Source organism: Triticum aestivum, chromosome 2B (assembly GCF_018294505.1).
Source record: "Triticum aestivum cultivar Chinese Spring chromosome 2B, IWGSC CS RefSeq v2.1, whole genome shotgun sequence".
In the NCBI taxonomy this organism is placed as follows: domain Eukaryota; kingdom Viridiplantae; phylum Streptophyta; class Magnoliopsida; order Poales; family Poaceae; genus Triticum; species Triticum aestivum.
In genome coordinates, this window is record NC_057798.1 from 142,242,861 (window position 1) to 142,270,039 (window position 27,179).

General features: G+C 44.9%; 1 protein-coding gene across 1 annotated transcript; it reads right to left on the minus strand.

Moving 5' to 3' along the window:
• Nucleotides 1–2,753: 2,753 nt before the first annotated feature.
• On the minus strand, nt 2,754–25,450 carry LOC123039114 (uncharacterized). The gene is made up of 3 exons (XM_044462399.1): nt 25,182–25,450; nt 3,380–5,550; nt 2,754–3,205 (listed from the first exon to the last, which is right to left on the minus strand). Exons 1-3 carry the CDS (start codon nt 25,448–25,450, stop codon nt 2,754–2,756), a joined length of 2,892 nt encoding a protein of 963 aa, XP_044318334.1.
• Between the last annotated feature and the right edge of the window lie 1,729 nt (nt 25,451–27,179).

Genomic DNA, 27,179 nt, shown 5'->3' on the forward strand with positions numbered 1-27,179 from the left:
CTACGATTCCACTCCGGCCAGTGGCGCAACCTGCAACCACGTCGCACCTCATTGGCACTCCTCTCCTTTCTTTGTCGACTCTCTTCTCAGGTCAGAACCGCAAAAATGGCTCCCGTTGAGCCACCTTGCTAGCTACTGCGGCCGGTGCCGGACCCAAGCAAGCGTGCACACGTTGGTCGTGCCTATTATGTAGTCAGGCTTTTTTAACGGATCTGTTGTGAGGTGAGAGAGACGTAAAGAAAAAGGGAAGAAAGATGGATATGACGCGTGTGTCTGAATAGTCCGTAAGAGGAGTAGGTTATCCCGCCCCGCAAAAAAAAGGAGTAGGTTATCTCGGTCGGGGTTGTCCTTTTCCTGGTGCGACAAATAGGTTCAGGGTTTGAATTGGGCGGGATCACTGAATATAGGGTGTCGACTTCAGGGAGTTGGAGTTCAGGCTTTGATCCGGACCGCCTCTACAAAATCAAACCAGGGTTTAAAATACTACTAGACATTACTGGCGAGCGAGCGAGGCGCAATAATGGGCCGGTCCACCGAGCGCCTCGCGCGAGCGACGCGCTGTGTGTGTGTATTGCTCGCAACGAGCGATACACAGCAGCGCCCACGCCGCACCGAACCCCCGCCTCTCCGCCGCCGCCGCGTGAAGACGCACTGGAGGTCGCCGTCGCCGTGTCAAGCGCGCCGCACTGCACGTCATCCGAGCCACCACCTTCCTCGCGTGGAGCTCGTCGTCGCTGCCCTGCTCCTGCCACTGGCGTGTGGGGCCAGAGGGGGGAGGCATCCTCAGTGGCCTGCGACGCCACCCGCGTCATCGAGCTCCGCCACCGGCCTGCTATGGGCAAGGGCGGTCAGGTCGAGCGGTGGTGGTGGAGGAGGAGTTTGATTTGATTTCAAGGTGAATGTCCAGTCATCAACTGTTCTGCAACTTCTGCTGCTTCCAAAAGAGGGAGAGGTAATGCTATTGCCATAGTACTGCTTGATCCCTGCTTGCTCATGGGAACCCCGTAAGCTAGCCATTGTTTCTACCTTTGACGTGCTCATGTCATCTAGCAATCCCCGGATAGTTTACAAAGTGATGATTCAACTGCATCATGTACTGATGTACATCCTGTGGTTAGTTATCTGCCTTATTATTCCTGGATTACAAGCACTGGCTTTGTATCTGCATTCAGTGCATCGATCAGCTTGTCCATGTTTTTTTTTCCATTCTGTCACTACTAGTATATTGCTTCAGAGCTTGCTCAGAATATTCAGAGATGACATTAGATATTCATGGACGGAATTTTACTAAGTCATCTAGTTTTATCCCCTATGCCTCAGCCACTCTTTCCAACAACTGTCGATGAAGTGACAGCGAAACGAATACAACCAGGAGTGTGACGCAAATATAAAGGACTCATTTGATCTATAGCAGCTGCAAATGGAAGGTCCGACCACAGAAAAAGTAAATACAAGTTATCTGAGACCGGCTCTTGGGTGCTTACACGGAATCTGCAGACTTTCCTGCAACATATCCATGCCTGTCTGCGCGAAGCACACTTATCAGTAGGAAGCAATTCTGCAGTATCTGTGCTGCAACATGATGCCATCTTCTTCTCTTTAATAGTGATGCCCTATTTATTTGTTTTTAAATGCGACCCTTATTTTGTGCACAGGTGTTTGTTTTGTAGCGGTGCTGATCTTAATCAGCTGAATAATCCACAGCATTGTTTCACAAACATTTGAAGACAAATTAATAAGCATTTAAATTACAAATAATGCCTGGTAGAAGACAAGGCAGAGAAATAAAATACAGATAAAATGATATGATTATCCTTTATCCTCACTGCAAACAATTTTTCATTCATTCAAGAAAGACAAAGTAGAAGTCCTACCTACCATGGCACATGCGGCCTTCCTCTATGGCGGCATGTACTGTTCATGCTCAAACTGCTTTGGAACGGGGACGACAGTACATGCCACCATCCCCTATGCTGACACATACCGTTTATGTGGTTGAACCGTAATTTGTGAAATATAGTAAAAAAATAAGAAATCTGGAATTTTTGGCACCAAAGATCCTCAAGCGTACTAAGCTTCTTTTTGCTCGATTTGTTTGTTTTTCAGAGCTCTCCTATGTCATCTCAACACCAAAATATGCATGCATCTAGAATATTGGATCATCTTTCGTGCCAATTTTTTTAATATGTTATTTTATTTTTCTACTGTTTTTTCAAATTACGCTTCATCCTCCATGTTTTTCAATTTTTTTTGTTATTTTCTGAATTATGTTCATCCTTGCGAACATCACATGCCGCCATCACCATCAGGGATGGCGGCTGTAATGTGCGCTGCCTAGTACTGTCGTAGTTCATGGAAACTGTTGTTGCATATGAACTATACATGAATAGTACATGCTTCCATATGGGATAGCGGCATTTGCCACGTGTCACATGGCCAGCTAGCGACAGGTTAGATTTGACAATAATATCAGCACGGGATCTTTTCTGCCAATTCGTTGGTGCGGGTGGTCCTTTATACAAAAAAGCATGATGGATACGGACGAGGAGGGACATGGACGTAGATCACTTGGAGTTTAATTCATTGTTTGATTTTCAGAATAATCTTCCCTAAAATTATATAGCCACGGTTACAATGACTTGGTAGGTAAGAAACTTTAAAAGGAACTTAATAGACTTGGACTCTTAATAGACATGGATACAGTAGGGAAACCTTCTACGGGACTAAAACCCTACTATAAAAGTCTTAAACTCTTAATCCCTATTCTCCTGCGCCTGGGCCATAACACAGCGCAACGCATACATTTTTTTTGCTATGGCGACAAAATTGGATAAAGGCACGTTGTACTTCATAAATCCTTCATCACCCAAGAAGAGCCTGTAGTCCTCAGCCTCTGACAGTGTTTGTTCTACCATTGATAATGCTTCTGTCATCCTGAATTCACTCAAGCAATCTGCATAACTAGAATTGCACTCCATCAAGTGTATGATTTGCTCAACTATCACCCTCCTGATCCCAGGACAATGAGTGCTAGGTTTCATATTTTCATTCAGTGTGTCGATAAGCCTCTTCAGAAATCTCTGCTTAATCTGACCATTGTCGAGTTCACGGGTGAAGTCTTTAGGATTAACTTTACATATCTGTGAACTAAGCCCAATCAGGATCTCTAGTTTGCCCCATCCACGTCCATTATTCTTTCCCACACCTGTAAATGAGATGTACCGTTACCAGTAAAGAAAATGATGTATAGCTTTATCTATATAGTACAGTGGTAACTAAATGAGCAAATGTACTGGTCAAATTTTCATGATGACATGTCAAATATATGTAAAGCACTTGTTGCTTGAAGTAGCGGGGCTCACCTCTCGTAAGGTATGACATAGCTCCTTCAGGTCTGAGTCTCTGAGCTCGGCTTCACTGTGCAGGCACAGATTACGCAACATGCTTGCCGCCACATATATGTACCGTTTATCATGGATCAAGATTTTGAGTTCCTTCATGAACTCTGGCTCCTTCAGTATAACCAAGCAGTTTTGAACACTTTGTACTGTCAGCATTGCCAGTGCTTGCCCGGCGACCTTCCTTGACAAGTGATCAGAATTGGCACTCATGGTTCCTTCTGCACTGAGAAATGTCTGCATCAGCTTGGTGATGATCATTTGGAAGCGACCAATGTCCTGTCTTGTTTTCTCATCAATGGCAATGTTTCTGAGTATTCCCGCCACCAACTTTCTCGATATCTGGCTGCTCTTGTCGTCTCCAAGGATGTCTGAGAGGTTACTCAGTAGGAAGGGGTGTTTCGATATCTTGCACCGCAGTGTGATGCCAATTTCCCCGCCAATGCTTGTGAGCCTTTGGAGTACCTTCAGTGATGACTTCAGTAGGATCTTCTGTTCTATATCAGTATTCATTGTGTCACTTCTGTAGCTTGTGAATCCTATGATCTTCGAGATAAGATCAGCTGCTTTGCTGATCTCCACACAGTTGTCTTGATCACAACCAGCAAGATTTTCAATAATTGTCATGGCCAGTGCAGGGAGAAGATCATGGTCTGTCGATGGTTGTTCATTGGGAATTGGACGTAATTCTGAAATCCACTGCCAGCATTTGAGTATGTAGTTATGTTTGTCGTTGCAAGCTTGTTGGGTCGAGCAGTTTTGTGTTTCCTCGAGCAGATCATCAGTGTCTTGAACTGGGTTGGGCCTTTGCCCTTGGTTATCAGCTACATCCCTTACCGTATGATGATATCCTTGCTCTTGGTTACCTTCCAGAAATGGAGCTTGTCTTTCTTCGTGTTCATCATCGGTGTCTAAGAGTGGATTTCCTCTTTTCAGTCTGCTTTCAGCGTCAAGAAGTGCAGATACAAGCTGCATTGTACCAGGGATAGTGCCAACACGGAGATTCTTTGCAAGCTCCACCATGACCTTTGCGGCATATAATCTGATAGCTGTATCCTTTGGACTTGTCCAATCCAACATTCTGATTATTCTGGTCATCGTCTTGTTAGAAGTGGCGAGTTTTGAAAGGAGTTGTGCCTTGGTTACTTCACTTTGCAGAAAGTTGTGCACCACTTGTACCCCGTAGAGCTGATTTTTGGTTGAATCTGATTTCTCCAAAAAAAAATCCGACTTCACAGAATCCATGGCAAAGGTGCTGAGGCTGATCTTCTTTGGAGCAAGAACACCCCCTTGCTTGCATTTCTCTGACGCATATGCATAATACATATTGACAGATTTCTTTCCCCACTGAGCATTAACTCCAACACGGCAGGCGAGGGATCTTCGAGGGATGTAAGAGAAGAACTCGAACATGCAGGCCATGGCATAGAGTATTCCTTGTGCAAGCATAATCCCATAAAAGATTTTTAGAGATGCTTTAATGTTTTGTTGACCATCAAGTTTTTCATTGTATGCAGGCTCAGTACTACGATCTACTAGGGTAAACCCACCTGATGCTAGAATGACACGCACAACTGCTGCTGGAATCTGTAAGTTGCCAAATGACAGTATCACTAGTGCACATACTTCAATTATGATCATCGTTGATGTTTCATGTTCATGTGCACCAAACATGTACACCAGCATCCCTAGAGCAGCAATCATGCACATGTTTATAATAACTTGACACCAAGATTCTTGTTTGCTGCCTGGAAGACTGTCCACAAATTTATTGGTTCTTCTGACGTGCAGATTGCTTATTGTTGCTACGAGCACTGCCCCAAGTAGTACTAAGAACACTGCCCATTCGAACAACGAGTGGTCTTTTGATATAGAGGGAGCTAGCAATACGATTGCAACTAATGGACTCCCTAGTGATGCAGCACTACGCATCGGATACCATACTCCTGGTGACACCTCAGATAATGACCGGACAAGTATTGGACTCAATAAGAGCACCATGCTAGCGATCCGATACTTCATCCAGATGATTTTCAGCACACCACAAAAACAGGCAATTACAGTCAGTCCACTCCAGCCAATAGGCTTAAATGCTCCTCTGGTATTAAAGAACAGTTGATAATCTAGTCCGTTCTTGTCGCGGCTGCACATCCTGAAATATGAATATGGTATCATTAGATGAAAAGGACATAATACAAACCTAGAATAGTTTTTTTTTTAGGGTCCAGAATAGCTAAATGTAAAAAAAGTTGCCTGGATTTCGATGTTGGGTCAGTCGATTTGTGGCAGAAGGAAGGAGACGAGATGCAGCACCAAAGCCGCAGACTATCCATGGGAGGCTCGGGGATGACAGGAAGGCCTCTATGGGCCTGGCGCTAGCCAATTCTCCCTTGCGAACTCGATCGATTCAGCTGGATACGCTAATTTACTCAAAAAAAAAACTGGATACGCTAATTGTTTCTCAAAAAAAAAAAAACTGGTTACGCTAGTTATGGAGGGTGCTCAAGATCCCTTATGTGGGGAAGCAATAGCTTGTACAGAAGCCTATGCCTTGCTCAAGATCAAGGAGTTATGTCGGTACAGGTAGCCTCTGATTGCCAAGGTGTGATCCGAAATATTCATGATGGAAATCTTGGAGAAAATGCCATGATCATAAACGAGATTTCAGACCTTAGAACGATAATTTCTGGAGTTATCTCAAAACATGTCGTGAGTTTTATTCATGACCGCTATATGTGGCGTTTGGAGCCCCCGGGCTGTGTAAACAGAACCATTAGTAATACGGTTAGGGTGTTTCCCCTAAAACAAGGCTGGATACGCAAGAAAGAATTCTCCAAAAAAAGGCTGGATATGCAAGTACTCCCTCCGTTCCAAATTACTCGTCGCTGAAATGGATGTATCTAGAACTAAAATACATCTAGATACATCCATACGTGCGACAAGTAATTCGGAACGGAGGGGATACTTTTGTAGACATATCTCCCTCCAAGCCCAACTGATTGCGATTATATATCCCTAAAAAACCTGATTCAATTCTGCTAGCTCGACGGATCAAGACGACCGCACGGAGCAAGGCGGCGACTGGCAGACCCAACGGCGTTTGCAAGGCAGCGTCGCAGCGCCAGCCAGCCAATGCCCCAAGCCGAAGCAGCCGACGGCAGAGCGCCCGGATATATCACAGATCGGTTTATCACTTCAAGGGCACTTAAGCCAAAAGCCTATTTCCTAAAGCACATACATGTGCTTTAAGTATTGCACATCTAAGTCGTATGTCATTGATTTTATGCTAAGATTCGTGCAAGCATTTACTTTTGTCTCTTTTCTTTTTCTTTAGTCTATTTGTTTGTTGAATAATTATAATAATGAGTATTCATGTTCATCTCCGTAAACTGTATTGAATAATTACATTTTCTCCATTAGTTTGTCTTGACAAAGACTATGGTGAATAATTACACTTTTCATCGGTTTATCCTCACAAACACTATATTGAATAGTTGTATTGATTTTCTTCTTTTCATCTTTTGTGTACATGTGCATCAGTTCATCTATCGAGTGATTAGTTGCTCAAGTTATCACACATCTAAGAATTTCAAGATAGCTGCTCGTTCAAAATTCAGGGATTGATCTCCTTCTGTTTTATTATCTTGATGATAAACATATATTTTATATAATGTTTGAATTCATTGTTATTACATTTGTTTGGTTTATAAAAAAGAAGAATCATGCATCCCAGCTACTCCCTCCGTTCCAATGAATAATGCGTATTTCATTTTGTTAAGACGGGACTTTGACCAATAATTACTCTTTTAATATATGTTTATGTGATACAAAATCATTATCATAACAAAGTACTTTCAAATATGAATCTAGCGACACAAATTTCATGTCATATAACCATCTATATATGGAGTAATTATTGGACAAATATATGTCTTAACAAAACAAAATAGGCCTTACTTTTAGGAATGGAGGTAGTATGGTTCTAGTGTTGAAAAACCTAAGAAGAGACATGTTTAGTTTATTTCTTTAGTACTACCCTTACTCTTTAAGCATTGATGTTTGATACATTTCAAAATATGTACGAATATACACAAATTTAAAGTTATATAATTAAGTGAGAGTATGATTTAATTACAATAATTATGTAACTAAAAAAAATAGGGCCCCATTTTACATATTGCACCAGGGCCCCAAATTTTTGGAGACGGCCCTGGGGTGCACGTGGTCCGGGCTCGCCAAAGAAACCGGAATTTGGGGGTACAGAGAGATGGCGGGGAGGGGGTGGGGGGGGGGGCGAGTGCATGGCGGTGAGTGGCGATGAGTGGAGGGTGGGGCGGCGAGGCTGACACGGGACTAGAGTTGGAAAGTAGCATGTGATGACACGTAGTTGGAAACTAGAAAGCAACCCAACAATGCCTAAAGACGTATGACCCATAAACGGAAGCCCAATTGCATAAGGCAAAAAACCTTCAATCATCGTCACCATTCGCTCGCCGCCATCGCCATTATTGTGGTTGAAGGTTGAAGGATGAAGGTTGAAATCACGACTCTCCCTCGCACCCAGCTCCGTTACTATTCTTCTTGAAATTTTGCGGACACAAGATACATCAAAGACACAAACCTATGCTTCCTATGTTCGGATATCATATGCGGCTCGGCTTTCCCGGGTATTTCATGTTCCTAGGCTGCTCGTAGCAGGAATTATGATATGCATGTGATACTAGTCTATGATACCATCTCTATAGTGCATAATATCATAATTGGTATTTCAAATGAGCTTATTTGTTATTTTTATGACATATAAGAGCACATAATGTTTATGACGTGGTATCTTGATATGATACTTCATCCGGTCCTTTTTAGTCTGCATATAAGTTTTGCCCGAAGTTAAAGTATATCTATTTTGACCAAATTTATAGAGAAAAAGGTATCAACATTCACAATGCCAAATCAATATTTTTAGATTCATTATGAAATGTAGTTTTATAATATATATATTTGGTATTATAGATGTTGATATTATTTTTAATATAAATTTTGTCAAACTTTGCAAAGTTTGACTTCACAAAAATCTAATATGCAGAGTAAAAAGGACCGGAGGGAGTACTAGTGTTTTCTTTTTCCTCAGTTAATACTATGTCATGTCATCAATATGCTGGTGTACTTTAGTACTGTGCTTGGTATTTGAACTTTAATAATATATGGTTGTGTGCATCATAATGATGTAGAGCCGGAGGTAATCCTCCTTATTTTTAAATACAAAATGCCATCAATATGCTTAGTTGACATTGTATGAAGATGCATCTTACTAGTTATGATATACTCCCATAGTGAGCAGTGTTGTAGGCCCGACGAATAACTTCCCGTAATTAACTGCCTCATCTCTACTACCTAAAAGAAACGGAGTGTTCCGTTCTCCGTCTTACGTCGTTCCACCCTTCGTCCTCCCTCCCCGTACGATATCTCCACACGGATTTTCCTCTCCTTTCCGTTTTTTTTATTTAGAATCGGGTTTCATCTGGCCGGACATACCAGGATCAATCTTTGGTAACAGCAATCAATTCTTGTATGGTATGGTAGTCAATCTCTTATTCGGTAACACATATAACACAACCAATTCACGCCAATCACGGACCGAATTCTTCTCTTCCTTATTTTCTGTAACGCAGAACACAATCAATTCCGTCATTCTTTGGTAACACAATACACAAATCGTATCATATGGTAATCAATTTCCTGCCTTTTCTGTCTTTATTTTTTGCCCATAAAATCTCTTGCTTCCTTTATTGATTTCCTCTAATTCATCTCATGATGATGAGAAGACCCTACATGGGAACGCAAGACCATACATGCAACGCTGCTGGGATCCCGCTCGCACCGTGCCCCTCGAGGTCACCATCCTCCTTGAGGAGAAGAGACTGGAGTACTCGCCTCAAGTCTGCACAAACAATGGAGGAGACTTGAGGCCCAGACCCACGTCGCCTCTGCGCGCCTATGTTGACTGTCGCCGCCGAGCCCTTTTCCTGATGTAGTCGCCTTGAGCATCACTGCTGAACCCTCCCCACGAGCGTCTTCCACCAGTTCATGATTGGACCACAACCAAGCCTTTTTCGGAAGGACCGAGGTTGGCTAGACCGCAGACTCCCGGGCAAACGACCGACTGAGCGTCAACTGCTAGCTTGAAGGATGCGGCAACGAGCGGCGCGACAAAGGTCATCAGTGTTGCTGCGAGGCTTGTTTTGTTAAATCCTTTCAAGATTTTTAAATACTTTTCTGTTTATAATTTTCAGATATTTTCTTGTCTGCTTGGTTGCCATTTGATTTACTTTTTCTATGGTATAGTTACGAGGATGTTCTACAGGAAATGCCAAGATGGGGAGCTACCGTGCATGACGCAGTTATGTACGTCTACATTGCTTTTTCTTCATTGCTGCAATGTTCCTCTTCCTCCCTTTCAGGGTCATCCCACGAATATATTTTTTATATTTCTCGGGGAAATCAGGCGCTCAATACACATTGATTAATCTTATATTAGCTACTTCCTCCATTCCCAAATATATGTCTTTTTAGAGATTTCAACAACGGACATATGGAGAAAAATGAGTGAATCTACACTCTAAAATATGTCTATATACATCTCTATGTTGTAGTCCATTTGAAACCTCTAAAAAGACTTATATTTAGAAACAGAGGGAGTATATTTTATTCATGTTGCAGAAAACGTAAACCCTTTGCAAGTCCGGCTGTACTCTTAGTTAGGATAGATTTTTGTTGCATATATCCCTGGAAGACTAGCAATATGTATATTTGTATTCCCATACTTTTAACAATACTACTATCTGAGCTCTCGCTAACCAAAAGACTAGCAAGATATATGTAGTAGTACAGTTGGGTCGTTCAAATATTCCATAGCACATCGCGCTTCTTGCTATTTATTCATATTCCTTGCACAATACTATGGATTTCTAATCACTTCAGTTAGTAGTCATTTTCTCTCCACATTAACATAACCTGATTGATTGTAAATTATTTTGTTGGATTGTGTATCATCCTTGATTTCGCTGGATTATATTACCATACCTGGTTACATGTACCAACTTTGGTAATGGCTTACTATTCAGTTGCAACTGAACTGACTTTATTTTACAAAACTCAGCCTTATTGTGAAGTTTGATTCTTCTTCTATTTGGACGGGAAATATTTTGATTTCTATTCATGGACGGGAAATTTTGCATGTGATGAAAATTAAGAGAACCAAGACAGACAATGCACAGATACCATGCAACCATCAAGAGAACAACCTATCATTATATGGATCCAGTTCACACAAGGTTCTCAATGGTCCGCAGAAGATTGACTGAATGTTACCTTTCTGATTATTATACATCATCTTTATGTACCGAAAAGCAGAAACGCCGCTTGATCAATGTAGCCTGAAGAATATTTGTATGACTCGCATGTAATCGTAACGTAAATATCATGGCGGATGGAGGAAAAGAGGGATATTGTAATGCTAAGGAAGAGAAAATGACCGTTGTTGAACCTAGCATGCCTTCAAACCAGCAACATGTGGCGATGGATATTTTCTCTACCATATGAATGAGATTTGGTTATTTGTTTTCACAAGTTTCTTGTTTTCAACTTGTCATCCAATGCCCCTATCCATTATTATTTAGTCTATCCATGTGTTATGTATTTAATGATTGTGTCCAGTATAAGGGTTAGTTTGTTGATAAATGAAATAGGCTGGTTTGGTGATTAAGAAAATGACAGGCCATGCTTGTGCATCACCAATAACATTCATTGTGGCCATATATGTGATTTAGGTAGAATAATATCAGAGACAATATTTGTGGGATTACAATCACAGAGAAGGATTGATGACGGAATTTCATTTGTGGTGAGCCAAAAACAGGTGTTGATGGAGAAGAGACACCATGCATTTTCATGTGTGGTAACTCGGAGTTAACTTACACACGTCATTTGAGCTATACCTATTTTTTCCGTTGCAACGCACGGGCAATTATCTAGTCCTCCTAAAAAAATCTATCATTATCCTCAATGCTCTCTCTTGTTAGTTTCTTGAACGCCAAACAACGCCACCGCCACTAATTCAACAACCCTAGTCGCGTCTAGCTTTCGCTTCTCTTCTCTCGGATTCAATCTACACAAGCAATAATCCTACATCTTCTCATTGGCCCTGCCATCGATCTCCTTCGCCCGCCATGTCGGGATGCCGTGAGGGGGATCTCGAACCATTTGGTGAGTGAGTGTGTCAGGGCTTGTTCGTCGCTTTTGTCGCACGACGCTCCTAATAATGTGATTTTCGGTCCCTTGAGCTAGTGGTTTCTCCACGGGTGACGAGCTCGAGCACAGGCAGTGTGTTCTTTGTGTCTTCATCTTTGTGGAGTTGGGGTGGCACTTCCAATCCAAGAATAAACATCCTCTGGTCATTTCTTCATCTTGCCGACAGTGTGACTACTGTCGGTGAGGGGCTTGTGGTGGGTTTTGTCATCAAGGAACATCATATCCGATAAGGTGTTCGTGGATTGTTGGCGGAGTGTAGTCATCCTTCTTCCAGTTTTATGGCGTTTGTCCCCATGGATCTTCATCCCAATTAGCTCGGGGATGATGCCCCCACGGATGTTCCTCCATCTTTCTTCATGGCCCCGCCTCTTGTGGTGAGCTATTATTGTGGTTTCCAACGCCTTGAGACCATGGGCTTGTCTTATTTGTGTCTTGGATTTGCGCCGCGATCGTCATCTGGCGATTGTTGTGATGGAGGAGCGGCAAAGTTCAAGGTTTCGTCTATGGAGCGGTGGAACTTTAGTTCTGTTTGCTTTTCGTCAAAGAACTGTCCACGCCGTTGTATCCTTAACATATCTGTATGTTTTCCTTAATAGTGACTCCCTCCGTAAACAAATATAAGACCTTATGTTTTTAAAAATATCTCCCGTGTAGGCATGACACTTTTCTCATTTTGCACAGGAGAGTTAATTGTCTTCATGCATGCAGATTCACTTCCAAGGGGACATGCACATGATATTACACCATGTGTTCGGGTTTATTGGGCCTACTAGCAAAACAAGAGGACCAACGAAAAATACTATTGGTAACCATCCGTTAATTTCATACAGTACATAGCAACAACCAATTAGATTAATTCATAGTTATTTCAAAGCATCAGACTACCCGCAGTGGAAGTATCATAGTTAGTACTCACTTCGTCCCAAAATTCTTGTCTTAGATTTGTCCTGTACTGATGTATCTAGTCATATTTTAGTGTTAGATACAACTGTATCTAGAGAAACTTAAGACAATAATTTTGGGACGCAAGTAATATATCTAAATAGAATTGAGACTGGTCGCAATGAAAAGTATCAAACATTTCCATCGCTGCTCGGATTTTCTCTTTTTCTTTTGCTTTCTTCGTTTTTTTGGTACTTCGGAATCCGGTGCCAAGTTTTCTGATCCCTCTGGTCACGGAGAAAATTCCGAGGATTGATGCTCGATTAGATAGTTGATTTGATTTTCTAATATACAATTATCATGCATATGATACTAGTGCTACCTCAAGTTGCATAGTATCATAACTTGGTATCACAACGACCTCATTTATTGTAATGCATGACACATACTAGTGCATTATTTAATATGATATTGTATCATATTTACTCAATTCTCTCTTTTCTTATTTAATTATGTGTCATCTCAGCAAATGTCTAGTTGACATGCATGATACTACATATGATTCTCCCATTAGACTAGCCACAGTGGGAGTAACTTCAGCAGTAACATCGAGTCCTACTCAGCAAATTTGCTTATGTGGCAATGAGTTAATGATGAGAGAGGTAGTTTGAGTAACTTAGCTAGTTACCGTAACATCACATGTCCCAATGCAATATGAGTCTATAACCTAATAAATGAAGTTGTGCATGACACCACACTGATGTTACTACCCACTATGAAGGTAGTAGCATAGTCTAGGATATGTGTATGTTACTAGTGTACTCTTTCCGTCCGTGAATAAGTGTACTTCTAGCTTTTGTCTTAAGTCAAAGTTTTGAAATTTTGACCAACTATATACAAAAGAGTAATAACATATATGACATCAAATTGATATATTATGGAAGTATATTTCAAAATAGATCTAGTAATATTAATTTAGTGTCATAAATGCTAGTACTTTTTCCTATAAAGTTGGTCAAAATTTTAAAATTTTAACCTAAGACAAAAGCTAGAAGTACACTTATTCACGGACGGAGGGAGTATGTTACTATGCATTGTGGCTAGTCTTATGTTAGTCATAGTGGGAGTAACTTATGTAATAACATAGCGCATTTCAAGACAAATTTGCTTATGTGGCATGTATTCCAAGACAAATTTTCTTTTACCTCTCTTTCTTCATTAATTGCTTGCTATATCATCTATTTTATCTAGATATGTGTGATGTTACCACCTATGTTACTCCCACTATGGGTAGTCTTAGAGTAACATAATATGTTACTGTAACATAGCGCTTCCCAAGAGAAGATGAGTCTACAAGCTAACATAAGATGAGTATTACAATTATGTTACTTTGCACTATTACTAAACAGTAAAACTGAGCTAGCTAGGGGCATCCACATCGATTTGACATTCATAACCATTCGATCATCTCATTTGACGCTCCTGATCATTCTGGCATCCTCCGCCAACTTTTTTACCATTCGATCATCTCATTTGACGCTCCTGATCATTCTGGCATCCTCCGCCAACTTTTTTAGGCAATCAAAGGCCTTTTCTACCTCTCAGCCTGTGTGTCCCGGGCCGGCCCAACGTTACTGGGCTGCTACTCCGACGACCGACCTGAACTCCTTCTCGTTCACTGATCCAGCTTATCATTCGATCCTGAATTGATGGCTGCGATCGTCGTGGGGCTAGGGCATCAAATATGGGCCGCTTGTCTCTGGGACGCTTCTGTGCGACGTATTGTTCGTCTCCGATTTCAGAAAAAACTCTTCGTGCAAGCGGAGCTGGTGGCGACGGCCTCCTCTCGCCGCCGCAAGCCGTCCCAAAACCATAGTGCTGATTGCCGCATCTCATCCACCACCAAGCCCACAGAGGTTAACTTCCCGGCGGCAGGCAGTAGCGGGAATAGTCTGTCAAGGAGAGATGCCGCCGTGGCCGCTGCCTTCTGGCCATCATCTCCTGTCATTTGCTTCCACGTATTGGATTCAATCCTTACAAGTGACTTTGGAAGCGAGCTATATAGCACGACAGTGGATTTCTTACGGTCGCGGAGAAAAAAGTAGGGATGGAAGGGGAGACCCTTGTGCGGGTGCAACCAGCCGACCACTACCTATTTCTGTCCCGTAGCCCTTCCCACCACAACCATCCGCCCAAATCTCATTATCCCCTTTCCTTCTGCTTCTTTTCAACTTCAATCAAGGGTACGTGCATGTTTTTCCTAGGTGGTTACTACACCACGGGAATGATGCAAAGTAGTAGAAGTCTTCTCTTCGATTTGGTGAAGGTATTTTGTTTACTATTTCTTACAGATCAATTCGAGTTTGTTCTGTCATTTCCATGTTCTGCTTATTGCCGTAGCCTCAGCCTCGCTATCTAGGGACACCAAGGGTGAAAATTAGGTGTTTTCTCTCTCTCAATTCTTATTTGATGGCCGCTCCTTGTGTTGAGTGCTATTCTCCTACGGGTATCAAAGAAATTGATAGGTAAGTCGGAAGAGCTTTGAATATTTGTTTCCAAGCATTAGCTGCTCTAGATTTGGCATGTGAGAGTGTAATGATTAATTTCTCCACTGCTTTTCGTAAGCAGTTACCATTCGTCAATCATTTCTGAAAGGATATAAAGTCGTTTCTGTATTCCAAATCCTGACTTAAAAATCTCATTTTACACAGTGTACACAGCTATTATACTTCCGTATGTTTTTGGGTAGACCAAGTTATCTAATTCCTACTGTTAGAGATATCCTTGCAATGGTCTAGTGGTGTGTTAGCCACTTGATCCCACCAATATCTATTTGAGAATCAGTTGGACCAAGTTCTTTTCAGCATTCGTTGCTTGCATTTTCTATAGACTCCATGAAGACTTGAATCATGTCAGATATAAATTGTGTCTCAAAAAACTACTATGGTAGCCATTCAAACGAAGAGTCTCTTTAATTTTCATTGTTGTAACTACATGGAACACAGCTTATGCAATATGGGTCTACGATACATATATGATTATTTTGTTTACTATCACATTTGGGCAATCTACTATTTCAGAAGTCACGGGCCAGGTCAGGTGAAGTTTGATTTACCGTCATGTGGTGACCATAAACTTGCAACTAAAGTATATCAGGACATTGCATGGTGATATGATTTGTTTTTTCATGAAACTTGCATATGGCATTTCAGGTATGCTTTTCCGTCACAGTAGTTTTATGCCACGAGGATGTAACTGATGTAACGCGTGAGTTATGAGACAATCATGTGATCTCCATTGTTGTTCTTGCATATGGGTACCGGTGTGTGGGAATTAGGCCTTTATTTTCTGTATTTCCGTAGTAATGAGGTTTAAGGTCTGCGAATAATTAATGAACTGCAAATTTGATCACCCCCTTTCAACATTCTTATTCTACTTAAAGTTTTAACTATGTCGCACATGATCATCTACGTACTTTAAAATAGCAAATAAATATTAACATTTAATTTTGAGCATACTTACACATTCGTATTAAAATTGATGATAATATTGTGCCTATGTTACATCCTTGCTAAAAACACATACTGTGTGCAAACAAAGCATTTTCATGTGAGACGATGAACATATGTCCAAACATCCAAACAAATATCTGTTTAAGTTATATCAACCATTTTTCAAATATTTATGTTATTCCTTCTTTACAAAGGCGGGCGCGGCAACGCGCGTCATCATGTTCTAGTGAAGATAGTAACTTAGACTAGTATCATATGCATGACACCAATCTTATGGTCAGTCTAAATGTAGAAAGAGGGGTTGTGTATCATATTATGATACCATATTATAATAAAGTCTACTCCCTCCAACCTTTAAAAAGTGAACTTTCAACTTTGTTGGAAAATCAATTTTTTATGTTTGATCGTATTTATACAATAATACACCAACTTTTATGCCATCAAGTTAGTAGCATTAGATTCATGATAAAATATATTTTCGTCATATACCTATTTGGTTTCACAGATATTGATATATTTTTACCCAAATTTGGTCAAACTTTGAGATACTTTGACCCTCCAACAAAGTTGGAAGTACACTCTTTGAATCGAGGATGAAGCGAGTATGCTACTATATGTCATGTATGACAATAAATAATATCAGTTAAGATACTAATCTATGATTTATACACTAAAAACAGTATCATACACTACTATCATATGCATAATATTAATGCGAGTATCCTCACAACAACCAATTGCTAACTTTGCTTTTGCATGCAACCAACCACACACGCGTAACAGGGCTGGAAAACTATTGTTTACAACTGGTTGCATGTTACTCTTCTGCATGCAACGATTCAGCTGAAACAGCAACCCAATCGTGCATGGGTACGACGAAGGGGGTCGAGGAAAGAAAACACGCATATATCTAGTGGGGCCTTAGGTTGACCATAGTGAGAGTAACTTAGTTAGTAACATAATATATTTTAAGACAAGTTTGATGAGAGTAACTTAACTAGTAACATAATAACTTTAAGACAAGTTTGCTAATGTGACAAGTAGTTAATGAGAGAGCTGAGTCTGTGATAACTTAATATGTTACCATAACATAACACACCTCAAGGTAAAATGAGTCTACATGTAAATAAATGAAGGCATGCATGTTACCACGCATATATTACTGTCCACTATAAAGATAATAATATGTTTTGAGGGAAACAGCAGGCCTCTGCTGTGTGTTTTCATTGATTTTTTAAATATGATACAAACTTAGTCCAAGAGAAAAAAAGATAAAGATAGTAATATATGCATGTTACTAGTCTAATAAATTACTTCCACTATGACGAGCCTTAGATAAACATATCACGTTTGACTTGCTAAGGGGTCCATAAACCTAGACAGAGGGACTAGGATATGATATTACATCCCAATGCATATGTAGTAGTATCATAGTCTAGCATCATATTGTTACTTTATTTATTAATTTATGGAATCTTATACAAAGTTATGATTATGATCTATTTCTTATTATTTACTCTTGTTTAACACGCTACCACACTGTATCATAGTAATATAGTAATATGGTACTAGAATCTTCTCTCACATCTTAATTGCAGTGCCACATCATCTTTTCGCTTAGGTGTCAACGCATTATACTCTTATGATACCTACACTATGAGAGTTCTTCCATAGAAAAATGATTACATCGGATCGACATAACTAGTGCCTCGATATCAAAGTAATTTGCTATTAATGTGGTAGTTAACTGAGACACGTAATGCCAGCAATTGAAGGTTGCATTTCCCCTCTTATCTCGGGTGCTCCTTGGTTACAACAATTTGTCATGCCAGAGATACCTGAATAGAGTGAGTATGCTGTAAAAATATATTTTTAAACAGTTTTAGTGCCTTTACTATTTATCCCGAGACCGAAATGTCATCCCCATGATATATGATCCTTTTGAGTGAAAGGGGTAGATTTAAGGCATGGTGGGGGTGTGGGAGCATAGGTGCATTGAAGAGAAGACTGTAAAGCTCTCTACGAATATGGTTAATCATATAGCCAACACTCGGCTATATGAAGTTGCCACGTCATTTATAGCCAACCTAATAGTGCACTCATACAATAGTTACTAGTATGCTATATCATTAATATATGGTCCACCTTTTTATCTCACAAAGTGTGTTGGAGCTCGTAATACAGACGGTTGTAAGTTTATGGCCCGCTTCTCTTCTCTCTCCTCTCTCCTTTCCTCTTTCCTCCAACTAGGCACAAATATGATGTGGCATCTCTTATACCCCGCCTATGCCACTCTATTGTACTTGCTATGTCCTCCATGCCTTCTGGTATATTAAGATCATCTAAAAAGTGCACTAAAAAGGAGGCCACAATTATGAGATTAATCTGGATCCAAACTACCGACAAAAAGGGAGTCTTTCTCGCTTAGCCTGGGCAGCCATCCTCCTCCTGCCATCCTCCTATGAATAGCATCTCCAATAGATTATTTGTTAGTTTGTGTTGGTCAAAAATAGTTTCTCCTGACCCAAGACAATGTCTTAAGTGTTGCCTTACATGTCGTTAGAGCCATTTTCTCAATATGTATTGATGCATATGCTTCTTTTTGTGTCGAGCAACGATTCTTGAATTAGTATGTGAAGTGTTGCTGGAATTATACTTCGATCCCGTGGTAGTTTCAAGATTATATTTCTGTGAAGTTAAAGCCTTTTGTCTCAAAAGATTTGTGTATCAATGTTGCATATGGAACCAAGCTGGAGATATGCATTTATGGGAATAGAAGAACTAGCATTTCATATTAACAAGCTAAATGTCCGTGCATTGCTACAGAGCAACAAAATATATACAAGAAACAAACATGACACGCTACAACTTTTGTTATTGGTCACGTGCCCACGTCCCCCACATCAATGGAAGGGATCATGTAAACATGGGAAACACAAGAGCTACAACAATTGCAAGTTAGTACTAATACGTGGAAAGAGGCACGTTAGTACTAATCATGCGAATAAGTTTTTTTGATCTATTTCTTGTCATACAAGGAGATGTGCAACAGATTGTTAACCAAATCGGGAGGAAACAAGGCCCAACTAGTTGTAGTGTCCGAATTTTTTTTCAAGAAAAGCCCAGAACTTTGGCGCTAGTGTGGGGAGGGCGTGGTCAGAAGAACCTAATACCACGGGGACTGTCTTACATGAAACGATTAATCGTTGTTTTGGCAAGTGATTTGGTATGTAAGTTTGTGCGTGTTCTTTTATGGAATGATCTTTGTAGAAATAATCATTTATTTTGGTAAGTGCATTTGCGCGTTGGCATGTGTGTGTGGTCTTTTATGATATGTGTGTATTATATACTGATTTGGTATATAATGGTTGTGAAAAGTCCACATTACAACCTTGAACTAACCACATGGTGTAATAGTAAATCTCGTATAACGGTTTTACAGTAGATTTACGTCCTGCATGACATTTGTGGCTGCCGAAGTCAAGCCACCTTGACGCATGTCTCTCACTCCTCTGCTGCGTAATAACTACTCCCTCCGTTCCAATTTACTCGTCGCGGTTTTAGTTTAAATTTAAATTAAAACTACGACGAGTAAATTAGAACAGAGAGAGTAGCTAGGAAAAAAAAGGCAGGTGAGGAACACTTGCATACCATGCTAGCCAAGGTAGAAGTAAAACGTAGCTTACTACTCACACATGCCAACGCGCCTCTCCTGCCCGTCCGGGCCACGAGCAGCAACAACTAGTTCCACCGCGCCATCCCCGCGCCAGCCTGGCCACGAGCAGCAGCAACTGTCCATGAGATGATGCAGGAGATGACACGAGCAACAACAGCGCCGACGTTAGGCCGGGCCTCTAAGCAGCAGCAGCGCCGACTTTAGGCTGAGCCGCGAGCAGCAGCTGCAGCAGCGCCGACATTAGAGCATCTCCAGCCGTGCAGCCCTCAGGACGTCGAAAAAGAACCCCCTAAGGGCGAGCCGGTGCTAGATTGGTGCGTGGGGCGACCTAACTCCCAGTCGTCGGCCCACCAGTCGCCTCGGGTTCGGCGATGTCGCGTACAAAATATATGCAAACTCGGTGACTTTTGCACGAACTCGGCGAAACTTCATTGAAATTTATACAGAAAAAATGAAAAACATGCAAACTACGCCTGAACTACGCCTAAACTACGCCAAACTACGCCTAGCCGCCACCGCCGTCACCGTCGCCGTCGTCTACATGCCGAGAAGCCTGTAGAAGCGGGTGTAGTCGCCGTCGTCGCCATCATCGTCGTCGCGCGGCTGGCTTGGGCCGGCGCCGTCCCTGCTGCAGCCCTGGCCAAGGTCGCCGGGGCGCGGTGGCGCGCTGGACACCACGGCCTCGTCCTCCTCGTCGCTGTCGAGGACGATGACGCCGTCCTCCTCGCGCCCGCGGCGCCGGGCCTGGAGCTCCGTGTACGCCCGGCGCTGGCGGCGGACCTGCTCCCGGATGTAGTCCACCTTCGCCCACTTGAGGGCGGACTGGTCGTCGGGGGCCGCCATCTCGACAAGCTCCGGCTTCACCGGGAGCAGCCCCGTCTTGGGTTTCGTCCGGACCAGGCGGAGTGAGCGCCTCCCCGGAGCCGGAACAGGCGGGGAGGGCCGCGCACCCTCGTTGATGACGAGGGCGCCGCTGCAGGTACGGTGCCCGAGCGGCGTCTCCTCCGGCTCGGGCTTGACGGGGCGGAGCGCGGCTGGCGAGCCGGAGCCCGACGACGAGAACGATCCCGGCTCCATCCGCCGTGACGTCCAAGAGCTACCACAGCGGCGAGAGAAAGACGGTCGCTGCGGGTACTCAAGGCGCGACACGTTGCCGGTCTCGATGCGGTCGAGGACGGCCTCGAGGGTGCAGCCTGGCACACCCCACCACTCGCGCTGCCCGTCGGCGTTGAAGCGGCCGCGGGGGATGACGCCGTTGGTGGAGGCGATCTGCTCTCGCGGCGGCGCTGGAAGTACATGGTCCAGAGGGTGTGGCCTTCGGTGGCGTAGCGCGGCTCGTTCCTCTGCTCCTCCGTTAAGGACGAGCGGATGCGGGCGATCTCGGCCCGCCGCGCCGCCCCTTCGGGCACCGGTGGCACCGGGACGCCGCCAGCGCTCAGCCTCCACGTCCCTGGCACCCGCATGTCCGGGTGCACCGGGTACTCGGCCTCGTAGAGCAGGTGCGCCTCCGGCTCTTGGAGGTGGCGGCTGCCGAAGCTGTTCGTCGCCCCGCCGTCGCCTGGGTACCTCTCGGCCATCTTTCTCGTCGGCGGGAAGAGGGGAGTGTTGCTATCTACGCCGGAGAGAGGAGAAAAATGAGAGTTGTGGCGTCCACCGGCGGGGAGGTCGCCTTTTATAGCCGTAGCGGGGCGGTGACCGGCTGCATGTTGGGCGACACGTGGCTGGACGCGCGTCGCGGCGCGTTCACTGCGCCGCGCCGTGAGGCATCAATGGAGGCTGACCGGCGCGGGAGCGCGGCAGCCTTCACATTGATTCCTGCAGGAACCGAGACGATGAGGGCGACGAAGCGGCGTCTCGCTGACTCGGCGGGCCCATCCGCTTTCGCGCCAAAACCGCTCGCCCCGACGTCCCGGGGCGCCCCCAGCGCGCCGGGTTCGGTCTGGGTCTGCCGACGCCAGTTTCGGCCCAAACCGACGAAAATCAGGCTTTTGAGGACGCGACTGAGCCGATTTTTGGGCGCCGACGCGGAAAAAACGCCTAAGAAAGGCCTGTTGGGGGCGCGGCTGCTCTTAGGCCAGGCCCCGAGCAGCAGCAGCGCCGACGTTAAGCCGGGCCACGAGTAGCAGCAGCGCCGGCCAGGCCATGAGCAGCAACAGCGCCGCCGTTGTCACGCGATCAGCTTGTACATGCAAATGGGGTTGATTGCTTTTTTATTTTGGATTGAAGGGTATCTATGTAAAAGGTTATGGACGATTTTGTAAATTTACAACTAACAGCACCTGACATCGTTTGGCTTGAATAGTTATGCCACGTCAGCAAAAGCAGGACCTACCTGTCATAATCGTGGTTAAAATGGCCTAAATCGTCAACTAGTGTTTTTTCAAAAAAAATAGCCTCTGAATTAGTGGTTTTTGGCACAAAACTGTACGTATGTGGTTTCTGCAACCTTAGCCTTCAATGCTGATATATTTTGCAATTCACTTCTTTATGTGTGTCTCCGCGTCCATGAGAGCATGGTTAATAATATAGCTAGCTGATGACTATAAGAAACCATCATGTCATTTATAGCCATCATCTACAGGCACTCATACAATAATTTGGGCTATAAAGCTGGCTATTACATTAGTATTTTTTTATCTTTTTTCTATCTCTTTCTTCACATTTATTGCATTTACTTATGAATGTGCATATAGCTAGGCTCTTACATAAGAATCCACTCCTTTTATTTTTTCACATATCTCTCTTTCACATAGGCAAAAGTGCCATGTAAACGGGCTAAAAGAGCAAGTACAATAACTTTATGTAAATAGACTACAAGAGTTAAAATATTATTTTCCTGATGACATGGAGGGTAGAGAAGAGGAGCCGGCTACAAATAAGAGCCAGCTGTAGCACATATGCTCCTAGGCACTATGTGAGAGTGCAAAGTGGACCATGTATTACTAAAATAGCACAACTTTATATCTAACTAGTGTACTTGCTCGCTATTAACTTGGCTATGAATGACATGACAACTTCATATAGCCATCAGCTGGTTGTACTATTAACCATGCTCTAAACACACTATTGTTGTACCTTTGAGCCAGCCCCCCGAGCACCCCTAGTCCAGCCCCCCGAGCACTTAATTTACAAAGGGTGTTTGTTTTCAGGAACTTATTGACTTAGGAACTTAAAAAAGTTTCTATAAGTCCCATCTAAACCAAACATGATGGACTTATAGGGACTTAAAGTGGGCATTTGAGACTTATGAAATAAGACTCCCAAGAAGAGACTTATAGAGACTTATAGTTGTAATATGGTCTTATAGGAACTTATAAGTCCCAGGAACCAAATAGGTAAGGACTTGAGACTTATAAGTTGAGATTAAAAAAAGTCCTAGAACTTATGAACCGCCTCAGTAGTACTAGTACTTCAGCTCACGTGTATGTCCAGCGTGTGTGTTCTACTATTGCGTAAGTACTTCAGCTCACGTTTGTACTAGTTCACCTCTTTGTTGTCCCTGTATCCGCTGTGTCTGATCCCCGAAAGCTAGCTATGCCGGATACAAGAAGGCTCCCTCCGGTGGATCCCATTTGATCAACCAATTTATTTCCTCTCGTCGTCTCTCTCCCTCTCTCTTTTTTTCTGCAACAAGCTCGACCAGACAGACCTCATTGGAGCGAATAGGGGGTGGAGGGGAAGCGGGACGCCAGGGCACACCTCCGCTGGTCGTTGGGCTTGGTGTCGGTCTGATGCAGGGATGGAGGCGCTCGCACTAGGAATCAAATTCACAGGAGAGGAGCCTGTCAGAGCATTTCCACTCGTTCGGCCCCCCAGCGCATCGCTCGGCGCTATTTTGGTCCTTCGGCCGGCGCTCTTTTGGCCCTGGGGCGATCTAGGTTCCCATTCATGCCCCCAGGTGCCGCTCCCATGTCGGCTTTTGTCGCGTCAGGGTTACCGAGATGTGACGACGAGGCTTGCGAGAAGTGCAGTGAGTAGGTGTACGGGGGGTACTGAACGCCGGCGAACGTGGGCGAGGATGTGCGCTGGGCGGGGTGGCCATGGGGAAAGGTGATGTTTGGGTTGAACCCGCCGTGCGCGTCGCAGTCGGCCTAGCCAGGCGAGGACGAGCACCCCCAGGGCTGTGGCGACCCGACGCTCTGCTGGCTCCAGGGAGCGTGCGGGCCGTGGCCGCCGGGTGGATTCATCATCCCCGCACGAGACGCCTCTGCCTGCTCCGCCGCCGCCGCCCTGTCCCGAGCCTTCTTGGCGTCGAGCCTGTTCCGCCGGTCGGTGGTGACAGCCTCCCGGCGCTGAACCTCCGCCTTTCAGTCGGCGTTCGACATGGTCGGTGGTTTGGGCGACTGTGCCCTCGGCTTCCTCTACTTTGGCTGGGTGGCATCGGCATCGGTAGCGGCGCGAGGGGCCGTGTACTTTTTCAGCGGCATGGCGGCTGGATGGAGGGGAGATGGAGGAAATGGCAGGAGAAGAGGGGCGGAAGTGGGGAATGGAGGGAAACGGAGGGGGGAAAAGCAGGGGGTCGGCGGGAAAAAGGGCTTCTCTCGCCGACAGAGCGGACCCACACGCCTTTTTGCTTCGGCCGGCGCCGTCAGGCGACCTCCGGGGGCTTGGGTTCGGTTCGGATTCGCCGGCTGTTATTTCGGTTTAAACCGGCGATAAACAAGGCTCTAGGACGCGTCTGAAACGATTTTTCGGTGCCGGCGCTAAAGAAAAAGGCTCTGGGGCATGTTGGGGACGCGAGTGGAGATGCTCCCAGGTAGTGCACGTCCTGGAGGCTCGGGCGATGGGAAGGAGAGAGCGTCTGACGTGCAGCGTCCCCCGTTCGTTCGCCGGCAGCAGAACGCTCCGCGGCCAGCTGCGGCATCGTAGGCGAGGGCTAGCCAGGAGGCGGGCAGCGCCCGAGCTCAACCATGGGACGCCATGGAAGATGGATCTCACTGTAGGTGGGGACGACGCAACTCGCCGTGGCGTCACAGCTGGAGGGGAGAAAGAGATGGACGGGAGAAGAAGATAGGGAGCAGCGCCAAGAAGAAGAACATTGCTCGTCTAGAGACCAGAAGAGAAAGAAGAGAGGCCACCATTGGATTTCCGGGCGCTACCCCTAAAATCGACTTATCGCTCCAAATGTTTCAGGCAAGGCAACTGTGCCCTAGGTGCTCCCACATCTCTATCGTTGCAGACTTGCAGTAGCTGCGATGCTTATCTTTTGCTTGGACAGCACAACTCCATATACAGCTAACATTTGATGACACTGATGCAGGAAGGATGTAGAAGTATAATTTCGTGGCTACCAACTTACTTTAGCTGCTAATAATAGCCCTCTTTTCCAGAAAAGAAAAAACTTTAGAAAGTTAATTTGCTACTACCTGCTATATATAGAATAATCTGCATACGGTATAGACATACCTTGCGGTCTCCAAGAAAATTAAGATTGTCGCGAACACAAAATCATCATCGGGGTGGAGTTGACTGGCGTAGCCGCCGAGCAGGACGACGGTGGCCCACGTGAATGCCAGCGTACCAAGCGCATTGCCCACTCTCTCGATCAGCACGACGGAACGAATGAAGCGATACAGCTGCTTCTCCGGCGGGTCGACCTTGCCTTGCCTGGCGCCGCCAGCAGTTATCTGGACATGGTGCTCGCCGCCGCCGCCGCCTCCTCCATCGTCGGCCATTGGTGGCATATTAGCACTTCCGCTCAAAGAAGAGAACCAATGTCACTAGTGTAGCTGGCTTCACAGAATGACAATGTCACAATGGGCAGAGCAGCTTCTTCGGAACATAAAGGCTTTGGATTCTCGTAAACTACACAATGTACATTGCGACGGCTCGCCGGTCAGTGGGGTGGGCCCAGCAACGCCAAAGGCGTTCTCCTGTTCCTGGCCATTTTGTACCGCGCAACTTGGAAAAAGAAGAAAACCCAGACGTGCACTGCGTGCGTGACAGGTACTACTTTTTTTTGTGCGTGCAATGACAGGTACTTTGATTCCGCTGCTGAATCACCACAGCCACCCCCGTCCTTCAACGCTTTGCTCGGTGCCCCGACAGTGTAATTAGAGCAACTCTAGCAGACCCCGTAAAAATTCGACCCGCAAAACGCGTTTGTGGTTTCACGAAGATCGCATTTGCGGGTCGAAAATATGCGCGGCGAACAGAACCCGTATCAAAACCTGCATAATTTGAAAAAACACTTTCGCGGGAGAAATTGCACAAACGTAGTTCATCACATACTACATAGTTCATCACATGATCAACAAACTACAAGCATAGTTATACTACATACTAGTCCGCGACGTAGTCCTCGGGCCCAACGACTCCGCGGCGGCCGAGCGGAGCGGGCTCCTCGGGCTCCTCCTTCACCGGGACGAAGGCGAACGGCGTCGGCGGCTCCGGCTCCTCCTCGTCGTCCGACCACTCCCTCTTCACGGGGAGGAAGCCCGTGCAGGAGGACGAGGAGGATCCGGCGTAGGACCTCGCGGAGGAGAAGGACGCGCGCCGGCGGTTGTACTCCTCCATCTCGCGGCGGTTGAAGCTCGCCGGCGTCGACATCTCGTGGTTGGTCCACTTCCGGGCGCCGCGCTTCCTCGCGCCGTCCGACCGGACGCGCCGCTCGCGCTCCGGGTCATGCTCACGGCCGGATTTGCTGTCGGAGCCGCGTCCGGAGCTCCACATTCGCTCCCACATGGCGGCTGGAGGCGGGGCGGGTGGTCGCCGGCGGCGAGAAATTGGGAGAGGGAAAAGGGGAATCGGCTGGCTCGCGACGGTGGGGGGATAGGGTTTGGACCCGCAAAAGGATCGCGGAACCGCAGTTATACTGCTCGGAGCGTGCGGTTTGCGAGCTGCCGCAAAACTTTTTGCGGGCCGGGCGAGTATGCGGGCTTTGTTCTGGCCGGAAAATTGGACCGAGCCCGCATACTCGCCGGAATTTTTGCGGGCCGGGCGTTTTGCGGGGTCTGCTAGAGTTGCTCTTACTAATTCAGTTTGTAGGGCATGTACAATAGTTCTATTTTAGAAATGCCACGTAGGATAAATAATGAGGTGGAGAAGAGAGAAATCGTAAGAAAAGGCTTCTCTTCTCTTATTTAAGAGAAGACAAGAGATGATCTCTTAGCACAATATGTCTTATCACGTTTTTAGAAATAGCTAGTTATTGAAGATAAGACTAAGAGATGACCCATTGTAGACATGTTTTTTGTCATTTCTAAATTACATGCAAGGTTTAAGATAAGACTATATTATCAATCATTATACATGCACTAAAATAAAAACAAAGGAGGGGTTCCTTCTCGCGAACAGTTAGGAGAGATGTTTGAGTGGCGATCTAATTGTTCCCCGCGGCTGCCGGCGAAGCCGTGGGTTCTCTTTTCTTCTGCCAGCTGCTCCGGCGGCAGGAGGGTGGGGGAA